Source organism: Peromyscus leucopus, chromosome 4 (genome assembly GCF_004664715.2).
Source record: "Peromyscus leucopus breed LL Stock chromosome 4, UCI_PerLeu_2.1, whole genome shotgun sequence".
Classification (NCBI taxonomy): Eukaryota; Metazoa; Chordata; class Mammalia; order Rodentia; family Cricetidae; genus Peromyscus; species Peromyscus leucopus.
This window is the reverse complement of record NC_051066.1, coordinates 45,983,002-45,995,527: the sequence shown is the minus strand read 5'-3', so window position 1 is coordinate 45,995,527 and position 12,526 is coordinate 45,983,002. Positions and strand designations below refer to the sequence as shown.

General features: G+C 42.0%; 1 protein-coding gene across 1 annotated transcript in view; it reads left to right on the top strand.

Moving 5' to 3' along the window:
- Positions 1 to 11,633, top strand: part of Abcb11 (ATP binding cassette subfamily B member 11) — an 85,026-nt gene extending 73,393 nt beyond the window's left edge. The window contains exons 24-28 of the mRNA XM_028882008.2: positions 785 to 941; positions 3,872 to 4,069; positions 6,622 to 6,828; positions 9,205 to 9,351; positions 10,183 to 11,633. Of these exons, the coding sequence (XP_028737841.2) occupies positions 785 to 941; positions 3,872 to 4,069; positions 6,622 to 6,828; positions 9,205 to 9,351; positions 10,183 to 10,383 (910 nt within the window). The 3' untranslated portion in view covers positions 10,384 to 11,633. The remainder of the gene's footprint in view (positions 1 to 784; positions 942 to 3,871; positions 4,070 to 6,621; positions 6,829 to 9,204; positions 9,352 to 10,182) is intronic.
- Positions 11,634 to 12,526: the final 893 nt, after the last annotated feature.

Below are 12,526 nucleotides of genomic sequence, written 5' to 3'. Positions count from 1 at the left end.
CAAAGCTTTCGTTCTCGGAAGCCTTGTCCTGGGCTCCTGGAGAACGCGGGTTTCCGACCCTGGCCTGGAAACAATCACTGATTACAAGCCGAGCAGTAAGAAAGATGCTTATACATCCCCACCTATCATCCCACCCACGAAGATCCCTGTGAAAGATAGCACTGATGGGCAGCCTCACGGGCTCCTGTGCACAACAATGACCGGCATGCACAGCACCACGGTTGTCTCGCATAACGAAGTTATTCCTTTGTTCATTCATTCCTGAAGTCCGTGTTGATCTAGTTAGCGGCTGGGACAAGCAGAAGGATACAGGCAACTGCATTTTCCTTACCCCGTCTGATGCCCGGCTTCTATGGGTGCTCGGCATAGAATAGGTACTTTCATTGCCTGCCCTTGTCACTATCTTTTACACACCTGTCAGTGACTCCTGGAATGTAAAATGGGAAGAAAAGCCAACTTAATCTGATCATCTTTCAAATTCCTCTCTAAGATAATTATTTTCAAAAGTCTCCTCCATTCCACTCCTCCCCACCCCACCCCCACCAAAAAAAAAAAAAGTTTTTAATGTGGTAGATCTAGGACTTGGAGGTCTGAGCCCCACCCCATTCAGTCTACTCCTTGACCCTTTTACAGAGAGCACAGTTTAAAAACTACTGATGTTTCTAACTCCCACAAGACCAGGCATGTCCAAAATGACTTGCTTAAGCTGCACCCAATACTTTTTCCTCTTAGGCCTTCATACTACCCACACCCCACCTCTCACTCTCTGGGTGTTTGATTGCAGGACGATCTCTTCAGTTATGATGAGTGCAACAGCTGTTGGAAGAACCTTCTCTTATACCCCAAGTTTTGCCAAAGCAAAAATATCAGCTGCACGCTTTTTTCAGCTGCTAGACCGAAAGCCTCCAATTAGTGTATACAGTGGAGCAGGTGAAAAGTGGGTAAGTACTGGGCTGGAAGAGGTGAATGGATGTGTGTGCATGTGTTTGTGTGCACGCGCGTGCGCATGTACATGTGTTCATGAGTGTGCATGTGTTTGTATACAAAAAAAAGCCATTGAAGATGGTCAGATGATGTCACTTTAGATTCTAAATTTTAGCAGCCTGTGTTCATCCATATGATCCCAGAATGGACAAACAATGGATTTATAAAGGTAAAGGAAGGAAATAATTGACATGAAAAATCAGGTATTGCATTGACATTTGGATAATACAACACGTAATTCTATCAGTTCGTTTTCCATTACCACAACTCAAGGATGTGTAATGTATACAGAAGAAGTTTGCTGGGCATGTTGGTATACCCCTGAGCTCAGAAGGCTGAGGCAGGATGATTGCAAGTTTGAGGCCAACCTGACTTTCATAGCAGAAAAGAGGTTTATTTAGTGCACAGTTTGGAGGCTGAAAGTATACGATCTGGTGGTTCCATCATTCAGTCCTTTAGAACCTCAGAACTACAATATATCATAGTGAGTGGTGTCCCTGCCCATTAAAAAAAAAAAACTCCATATGTTCAAGAGAGTAAAACACCAGTAAAACTAAGCTAAATTATGAAATTTTTGGTCAAGTGAGTTATTTTTCCTTTAGTTTGATAGAATTATTTTCTGCGAATGTTTACCCATTTCTAGAGTTCATAATTCAGATAGTGTTTTAAATTAATGTTTTATGTTATCATATACAATAATAGGGTTTGTCACGGTATTTACATACATGTGCATCATTATACTTTATGATGGTTTGTTCCTCTCTCTGACTTCCTACTTCCGAAGCCCCCTTCAAGTTGATTCCCTTCCTCTACCCAAACTGCTCCTCCTTCTGCTTTCTGGTTACACGTGTGATATTGCTCTCTCCCCACACTCTGCCTTCAGAGCTCTTCCTCCATTCTCCTTTGTAGTTTCATGAGCTACACACAGATACATATAAGTACACACCCACATATACATACATATATGATTTTATTTGTTTTTAATTATGTGTATAAATGTGTATTTGTATGTGGGTTTGTGCATATGAGTGCAGTACCTACAGAGTCCAGAAGAGGGTGGTGGATCTCCTGAAGCTGGAGTTACAAGCAGTGAGGTACCCAGCACGAGTGCTGGAATCAAATTCAGGTCGTCTGGAAGAGTAGTCATGCTCTTATACTCTGAGCCATCTCTCTGGCCCCCATAAATTTGGGTTTTGCATATAACAAAAAACCCCACAGTGTTACTCTCTCTGAATCTGACTTATTTTGTTCAATGAATGATTTATAGTTCCCTCTACTTTCCTGAGAATGTCATGATTTCATTTTTCAGGGCTATGTAAAATTCCATTATGTATATACTCTAAATGAAGTTATTTGTTGATGGATCTCTAGGCTGGCAAAGTAATCCAAGAACTGAAAAATAGAATTACATGAAATTGAAAAGCTTCTGCATGAAAAGAAAGAATCCCAGAGTGAAGGAACTACAGAGTGGGCAGGAAAAATTTCCCAAGTATACATCAAATAAAGGATTAATATTTAGGATATAAAAAGAACTATAAAAATTAAACTCCTTAAACCAAATTATCCAAACAATAAATGAGCTAAGGAGCTGAATTAACAGTTCCCAAAAGAAGAAATACAAATGGCAAAACATACTTGAAAAAATATTTGACATCCTTAGCCATTAGAGAAATGCAAATTAAAGCTGCTTTGAAAGACCGTATAACCCCAGTCAGAATGACCATCGTCAAGAAAACAAATGATAACAAATGCTGTCAAGGTTGTAGGGAAAGAGGAGCCCTTCTCCACTGCTGATAAGAATGTGAACTTGTGCAGCCACTATGGAAATCAGCATGGAAAACTGAATAGACTGTAGCAGGCTTTTTTTGGACTGCCAACCCCCAAATCATGACACAGAGACTTATTATTAATTATGAAAGCTCGGCCTATAGCTTAGGCTTGTTTCTAACTAGTTCTTACAACTTGAATTAACCCATTTCTATTCATCTAAGTGCTGTCATGTGGCTCGTGGCATTTACCTCTCCTCCTGCATGTCTTGCTTCCTTTGTATCAGGCTGGAGACTCCACCTTCCTTTCTTCCCTGAGACCTCTCTGTCCCCAGAAGTCCTGCCTAACCTCTTCCAGCCTAGCTACTAGCCATTCAGCTCTTCATTAAACCAATCACAGTGACACATTTTCACACAATGTAAAAGGAATATTCGCAACAGTAGACCTGCCGTGTGACTCAGCTATACCATTCTAGGATATATTCTTGAAGTCAACATACTACAGAGACATTTTCACATGTATGTTAATGTGGCACTAGTCACAATAACCAGGAAATGGAACCGACTTAGTTTTCCACCAGACAGTTTGAAACACACTAAAATATTCATCTCTGTGGCACAGACTCCAAAGAACTTTGTTTTTAATTCATTATTTTAAAGAACAGGGTTATAACAGTTCAAAGAATTGCTGGCTTCCTTGATGCATTAACTTTGCTATTCTCTTCCTCTTTTTACTATAAAGGAATAGGTGATAAGGAACTGCCCTTAGTTCAGAATGAGGTTAAGAGGTCAATTGCCTTTAATTTTTTCGTCTCTCTTTATGCTGCACCTGCCAGCATTGGGAAGAAAATGTCATTTTGTAGAGGTGTTCACTTGGTTGCTTGTTTTGAAGCAGAATGTAGCCTATAGAGCCCAGGCTAGCCTCCGGCAAACTCACTATCTTCCTCCCTCAACTTTCTGAGTTCTGGGGTTACCGTTGTGTACCACTATCCTGACTAGAATGTCTCCCACTGAGTTGCTGTTTCATAATGCATAGTTTCACACCGTTGTGTACACCGAGGAATCTTACGTATTCCAGGCTCCAGCAGCAGTACATGTAATTCCAGTCCTCTCATTCACAGGGCAACTTCCAAGGGAAGATCGACTTTATTGACTGCAAATTTACGTATCCTTCTCGACCCGATATCCAAGTTCTGAATGGTCTCTCCGTGTCTGTGGATCCAGGGCAGACCCTGGCTTTTGTGGGAAGCAGTGGGTGTGGCAAAAGCACCAGCATTCAGCTGTTGGAACGGTTCTATGACCCTGATCAGGGAAAGGTGGTAAGTGGTGCACACGCTTTGGGGGATTTCGCTTTCTGGGTAAGATCTGCCTGCCCCCAAGCGGTCTCCGAGGCTGCGCCTTGCCAGGTTAAACTGTTTGTCTTGGACACCCCCCCACCCCAGATGTTTCCATTTCCATCATTTGCTGGTTGGTTGACCTGACTCTGCCCCACAGCTTCTAACATCAGACTCTTTCCAGTTCCAGACGGCCTGCTGACCAGTTAGCAAAGAAAGCTGGACACTCTGCAAAGCTAGAGATGAGTGTATTTGAAAGACATTTACTTACCTGTAAATGGAGCAGAAAGTGCAGACTAATCAAGAAACTAATAGCTGGGGATGGAAAAAGTGCGCGCGGGGGCGGGGGGGGGGGTGAGGTGGGGGGTGAGTTGGGGGGGACAAGGGATACAATGATAAGTAAGCAAGACAGGCAAGCAAGCGTGAAAAACCTGAGACAATCCTGGTCCAAGAAGCTTAAGCCTAATAACAGATAAACTCACATTGACAAAGCCTTGGCAAGGATGGTTGAAACACTGTCAACTGCTTTATTACTTATTCTTCTAAGTACTTCTTCCTCTCGTTTCCTCTCTTTTCTCCCCTTTCTTCTCAGGTAATATACTCACCAGACGATAGAATCAGATAATAAAGATTTTTAATAAAAAGTAACACTCCCCTGTGTTTCTTTGATCAACTTCCTTCACCACTTTATTCTTTGAGTTCTAGTGATGATTACCTCTGTGTCTCTAGTTGCTCTGATTTCTGTCTTCATGATTTAACTAACTTAGACTCTCTGCTGATTTCTTTCTTTTTCCCCAACATAGCCCAGTACTTTTAAAAATGCTCCTTCTGATCTCCCTGAATAGTTTGATCTTCACTGCAACGGGGGCAGGTAACGTTCTGAAGAGAAACACCGAGAGAAAAGAGAGGCTCTCTTGCATAGAGCAAAGAAAAGGAGCGAGCAGATGTTAGCAGATGTTAGCCAGGAGGGTATGCAAATAAGGAGTAGGAATGATTGCTTGTGGTTCATGACCCTTGCCGTTAACTGATTTTAGATGTAAAGATTTTACTGTATTGGCAAGTATTTGGTGACTGACGAACCTAAGAAATGCATTGCCCTAGAGATCTCATCTCTACAAGGGAAAGAACTCCCTTTTCTAAAATGTCAGCTTTGTCATGTGTATGTCCAGGCAGATGTGAACTGCTGCAGCCTGACTCCACCATGTATGACCTCTCCAACATTAGCATGTACACTAAGCATGTTTCTCTTTTGCACACATTGAATTCTCTAGTCACTGGAAGGAAGCAATCATTTTTATGATTTCTTGTATTTAAGAGGCACAGTACATTTTGTAAGCTCATTGTAAAATGTATCTATGAACACTATAAGTAGGAAAATACTGCTTTAATCAATTTAAAAGAATCCTCTTTGCTTTTAGACAAGCTACCAAACACAGGTACAGTATGTTCAATATTTAATTAGGCATCTATGATATGTCCAACACTGTCTGTGGGAGATTCTTCAGGAACATGGAACATATCTTCTGTCTCCTAGGTGGTCATAATAGAGCACAAATACAGCAATTAGCAAAAAGCTCAATTTCTGACTCAGTATTAAATTGTTCTTACAGAAATAGATCCTATGGGAAATACCTCAGACTGAGCAAAGACTACTTCTTATTGAGGGCTGCTGTACTCATCTTTTTCTTTTTAAATAGGGTTTAATTTTCCATTGCTTAGAAGTTACCTAAAATATATCCTGCTCACATTTTTTGAAATAACCTTTTCCCCTTGAAATCATACAGTCAAATACTTTACAATTAATATGTTAGATTTACTCTAACTTTGGGGTAGAATATTTGGAATCTTAACTGAACCAACTTAAATAGCACATATTTTTGTGGTTGAACTTCCCTGACTTCTGGACTGTGAGTTCCCAGGAAACAGACATTGTGTTCTTACATAGCACACAGAGACTGTTTATATGGTGCCTCCTGGCTGATGGCTCTGTATGTGAGTGTGACTAAGTGAACAATTATATTTTCCCCTGGACTTATTATCTCAGCTGTCCAGAGAATAATGTCAATAGAGCCAAGGACACAGGTTTGATCTTCATGTCATCTAATAGCGTCTGTCTGTCTCTCTCCCTGGTCCCACCCCCTACCCCTCTCCCTTTCTTTCAGGAGACTCCCAAAGTCTCAGAATACAGTAAGTGTACATATCTGAACAGACTAGGCTATGCCAAACTATAAGGAGAATTTTTTCTCAACTAATGCTATTCTGAGATCCTTTCTCATTTATATAATACCTGTGGAGCCAGAGCTTGGAAAAAACAACATCCCAAGAGCAGAGTAATCAGGGTCAACTTTGAAAGCATATGCCTGTCAGAAACAAGTTCCCGAGGCCACAGGCAATGAGATGTATTCCCCCAGGTCTCTGGGGGTGTTCACTCGAAAGAAGGACAAATGCAATGTCCAGCACCGGACTCCACCATGGGGACTTCCCTCACGGCTGGCACTCTGAGACTTCTTGTCCTTTGCCGTCCTCTCTTCTGGCAGATGATAGATGGCCGCGACAGCAAAAACGTCAATGTTCAGTTCCTCCGTTCAAACATTGGAATCGTTTCCCAGGAACCAGTGTTGTTCGACTGCAGCATAATGGACAACATCAAGTATGGGGACAACACCAAAGAGATCTCCATGGAGAGAGTCCTAGCTGCCGCGAAGCAGGCTCAGCTGCACGACTTCGTCATGTCCCTCCCGGAGGTAAGCCCCAAGTCTGCCGTTCCTACAGGAACACAGTGCCGTGGAGAGGTAGGGTACCCAGAAAGGAGCCTCAGTTTTATAATGTGCAAATTCAAAATAGTATCATTTCTGTGACTATGAAATGATACTCAGAATAATTATCAGGTAGAGGGTCAAAGGCAACACAGTGTGTTTCCCAGTGTCTTGCATTGTCTTGGTCTTTTAAGTAAAACAAATGCCCTCCATCACCACATGCTAGAAAGTGTTATAATGTCAAACAAAATGGATGTCGTAGAGTTTGCTGCATATAAAACAATACCCATAGAACATGATGTAGCCTGGTAGAAAGAAATCCAGAGGTTCAACATGGGTTTGAACGCAAGCTTTCTCATTTACTGCCTGAGTGTGAAAATTTGGGATGCCTACCTATCCAATCTGATATTGCCTATTCCATCTGCCAAATGCAAAGAAACCCCAAAATATTAAAATGAGGGCATAGAGGTCAAAGGTCAAGGACATAGCTTGCTGGTAGAGCTCATGCATGATACCCTGGGTTCCAAAATCAGCCACACAAAGAAAGCCACAGCAGCAATTGATGGCCATCCTGTACTGGAAGCATGGGGATGGTGGGGTAAGTTGCATCTGTCTTGGTGCCTTTTGCTTTCCCAGAGCCAAGTCTGAATTTGGCAGTCTCTGCCATGTGGTTTTCCCTTCACCAGGCACCTCTCTTGGTGACTGTTTAATTACAAGAACCAAAGACAAGAAATGTAACATCTAAGTCCTAGGCTGCAGCCTTCCGCACTCCGGTTTTTACAGTACGCTTGGAAACTCCTTTTCTTCTTGGACTGTTGCATCTGTAAACTGTCTACTTGTGGTGTGCTTCCTTCTTTCTTTCTTTCTTTCTTTCTTTCTTTCTTTCTTTCTTTCTTTCTTTCTTTCTTTCTTTCTTTCTTTCTTTCTTTCCTTCCTTCCTTCCTTCCTTCCTTCCTTCCTTCTTTCTTTCTTTCTTTGCTTGCCCTTTCCCCGGTTTTCTCCAGTCCTAGGCTCCTGCCCTTCTTCTTGGCTGGGCAGCCTAACAAGCAAGCGTATTGAAATTCCTGAATTGAAAAGCAAAGGAACATTTCAAATACCCGTGTTTGCTAGTGTGCCTAAAAGTAGAGATTTTTTAAAAAAATTTATTAAAGCAGTATTTTCCTACTAAAAGTGCTTGTAGACATTTTACAGTGTGATAACAAAATATACCGTGCCTATGAAATGCAAGAAATCATAATGATTTTTCTTGGGTCTCTCCTGGCTTAGTTGAACTTTTTCCAGAGACAAGGAAGGGAAACATAGTTAGGCAGGTTAGAGTAGTGGACAAGGCAGAGGACCAGAAACTAGGTGAGTCAAGACTTAACCTCACATTTGCTGTTCATTGCTTATTTGTCTTTGTATAATTGTCTTGCTTCTCTACGCCTCAGTTTTATAATGTGTAAATTCAAAATAATATCATTTCTGTGACTATGAAATGGTACTCAGAATAATTATCCAGCACACCTTTAATCCTAGCACTTAGGAGGCAGAGGCAGAAGTATGTGAGTTTGAGGCCAGCCTGGTCTATGTAAAGAGTTGTAGGACAGCCTGGACTACACAGTGAGACCTCGTCACCCTGTCAAAAAAAAAAAAAAAAGGAGGAGGTAGGGGAGGAGGAAGAGGAAGAAGAAGAGCAGCAGCAGCAGCAGCAACAACCACCACACAATCCTTGATGCAAACTAAATACTGTATGAATGTTAACTATTTTTAACTTTGCCATGCTGGGCATCTAGCTAGACATTTCCTTTCCTAATTTCATAAAAAGTTCACAGCACACACGTATGCGAGGCCCTCACCCTGCATTTTGCAGGTGAGTTTGTGGCTCAAAGACATTTAAACAAGTTGTTGATGTTCACTAGGCTAGTAAGCAACAGAGTCTAACTTCCAACCAAGGCCTGTGTCCCAGAATGCTCTCCCAAGGGAAGGAGTCAACCAGAAAGCCTTTAAGGGCTTCTCTGTTGCTGGGATTAGCCTATCTTGCAAAACATCTTTGGATGAAAGTCTAGAAATCAGAGAATCTCAAACCAAAGAAGATCTCTTATGTGGAATCTTAGCTGGACATAGCAAGAGATCAAAAGTATAACCTTAAAGAAACGAAGAGACGGAAATCACTCCTCTCATTTTCCAGCCCGAACTTCATATATTTAATATTTCTAGCTAGATTTTATATATTTCATTACGTTCATTCACTGTTTCTAAGTTAAAAAAAAAGATGAAGAAAAAAATTAAACTCACAGAAGAGTCGTTGATGTGGGCTCCAAACCGCACAGGAGAAATGACTGTGTCCTCTAGTTTTCAAACTTGCTATGTTCTTTTTTTTTCTAGAAATATGAAACTAATGTTGGGAGCCAGGGCTCTCAGCTGTCTCGAGGGGAGAAACAGCGCATTGCTATTGCTCGGGCCATTGTCCGAGATCCTAAAATCTTGCTGCTAGATGAAGCCACATCTGCCCTAGATACAGAAAGTGAAAAGGTACGTGTTAGTTTTCTTAACTCTTAGGTCACTAGAGATGAGTCTTTGCTGGAAAATTTGTACACATAAAATGACACTATTTTCAGTTGTCTTATTCATTTGTAGTAGAAACTGACAATATTTTTCTTTGGAAGCAAAAGACAGTAATTTATAAATAACAGTCTAACAGGGCTATTGCCATTAAAAAGAACTGTACTTCAAAATAATTGTTCTATAAGGTACGTTAGGTTAAATGACATTTTTTCCAAAGGCAAACAGTTTTCTTACATAAATTGAAACAATTTATGTAATTTGTGAAACATAACATATTTTTATAGTTTTTAAATTATGTGACAGAGTAAGTAGGCTGTACACAACACCTAAAAGGAGGTGGTAGCCATGTGGAGTTTCCATAGTAGAACATGTAGCTGAGAGAAGAACATCCGTGAATTCAGAGTTTATGATCTACGTCTTTAAAATCGAGATTCTACTTAGGAATGCACTAAAGTGTCCTCCGTGAAGGGAGTGTCAGAAACCATTAACTGCCCCATGCTTTGCTCTTTGGTTTTATCTTAGTAAATTGGACAATTCAGTATTGTGAAATCACACAATGACATAGTATTTAGCTCATTCTTGCTTCACTGAACTTTCTCAGTGCGTGGGCTGCAATTTAAATAAAGCATAGATGCATTGTCTGTACAGCCATTTGCTTACTTCCCCTTAGTGCTCAGTCTTTGGGGTCACCCCTAAGCACAGAGCTGTTGCTCAGGTGGTATTTGAGATGGACCCTCACAGTAGTGGACGGGGAACAACGCTGCGTCTTTGCATTGACTCTCCATCTTCTTTTTGTAGACTGTGCAGGTTGCTCTGGACAAAGCCAGAGAGGGTCGGACCTGTATTGTCATTGCCCATCGCTTGTCTACCATCCAGAACTCAGACATCATTGCCGTCATGTCACAAGGGGTGGTGGTTGAAAAAGGGACCCATGAAGAACTGATGGCCCAGAAGGGAGCATACTACAAGCTGGTCAGCACCGGAGCCCCCCTCAGTTGACCCGACTCAGGACCCTCACACACAGATAATAAAGGATCAAGTCCAGGAGGGCTGCAGGTTGTGGTACTTCTACAGAGAATCATTAATGTTTTACAGATATCATCATGCACTGGGATCTAAGCTAATTTCGAGTGACCTTCAGTAATAATTCAGTTTGAAATGTCTATGTAGAAAAGAGAGAACCTAGGGTCAGAGGGAGTGAAAATCCAAGGTCAGGCAGCCGCTCACCTACTACCCAGTGCTGCTCTGGGTGGGAGCTGATTGTTGTCATCATCAGGACTTAGTGAGAGGACATGGAGTCCTCCTCTGGGACAGAGAACTAGCTTTTGACTTGTGAAAGCTCCTTGTGCACTGAGCCTGCTGAGTGATCCGCACTCAACAGTTGTTGGAAACAGATCAAGGTCAAGAACAGAGGACATAAGGCTATTGGTATTTCTTGATTAAGTTTTATTTGTTTTCTATATGGAAGCAAATCCATTTGCCTCTGATCCCATGGGTACAGAAAGGAGCACTTTCACATTCTGGAATCTCTCAGGCTGGAGGAGGGAGGGCAAAAATGAGCTAAGGAATAGAAGAGGTTATTAGTCAGGTGTACTGACCTAGACTGGAGACTCAGGGTGTTGGTGTCATCACACACTACAGCTGGATCTGCCAGTGTGGAGCAGGACTGTCTTCCCGGACTTCTACTCTTCATTCCCTGCCTCTGTATCGCCTGATGTCCCTTATTCCTATGAAATCCTAGTCATGGAGTGGAAATGCATCAGCTTCCGAAGTTGTTACATAATAATCTAGTTAAACATTGTAGAGAAACATCCACGTTTGTCATTTTCTTCAGAATACCACTAAATACCACTTCTTATGGTATCAAAGAAGGCGTGTAGCCTCAGGAATAAAGAAAATTTCAAAATCATACCAGGAAAGAAAAAAAATGTGTGAGCTAAATTTGTGACAATGGATTTCAAAGACAAGAGAAAACTGACATGTCACCTGTTAGCTAGGCAAAGACTGTAGGCACTTTCCTACCACAGGCCCCTGGGAAAGGCTAGGATAAAAAATTTTAAGGTTCCTTCTGGAAGGAGGAGGCAGAGAGACAGATGAGCCCAAAGTTAGACTTCTTACACAGGCTGAAAATTTGTGTAAATTTTGTGAAGCAGGCTGACAGTCCTTGTCCAGTTAGTTCCAGACGAACACCAGCTCCTGCCTCCCTTGCCCACAGGCAGGCTTGAGTGCAGGGACATAAACTACAGCTGGAGGGGTGAGTCATCTGCAAGAGATGAGGGACTGGGTAGAAGATTTCAGATGAACAGAAAATCGTGCAGCTGCCCTGTCTGGCAGGGCATCAAAGAATTACTCTCTGGCTGGAGCAATTGGTCAGTATAAAAAATGAAAGGTCTATGGTCTGGTGCTAGGGAGACAGCAAGGAAAATTCCCTGTCCACCCGCCACCCTACCCTGAAGTCCAACAACATGCTGCCACTGAGGCTGCTCTTCTCTGGCTGTTCAGTGTGTGTCTCTCTCTCAGGAGGAAACAGACAGGCTAGGGTCAGCAGGATACACTTTAACACGTAAAGCAAAAGCTACCACAACAGAGCACCAGAGGGAAGGAAGTGATAGGTAAGAGACAAAGCAGAGCTTAGGAAAACACTGAGGTGAGACAAGACAGTTCCGTCTGTTCAAATAAAAATAGGGGTCTATGAAAATGACTACACACACACACACACACACACACACACACACACACACGCATGCATGACACTCACATGCATGCACACACACACATGAATACATTATACATACACACACATTAAATATGTAGAAAACAGCTCGTGATAAAGAAATGAAAAATTAAATAACAGGACAGCTCAAGGCCTGGGCCATACTGTCTGTCATGGCAACACCTCCTCTTTTCCATCTTCCTCCCAAGTCCATCCTGCTTGTAATTTCATCTGCCCATGCCCCCAAATGAACATCTGCAGACAGAGGAAGACTGAGCTGGGATGTTTTGAAATGGACGATTATTGTCGCTGCTGTTATTTGTCATTTGGTGCTTCCTGGCAAATAACCGCAAAGGTGGGTTAGCAGGTTAACCTGAAAGGTCAGAATTGCTGAAAGTGCCACGCCGGGGAGGCAGAGGGTGGAGGAAC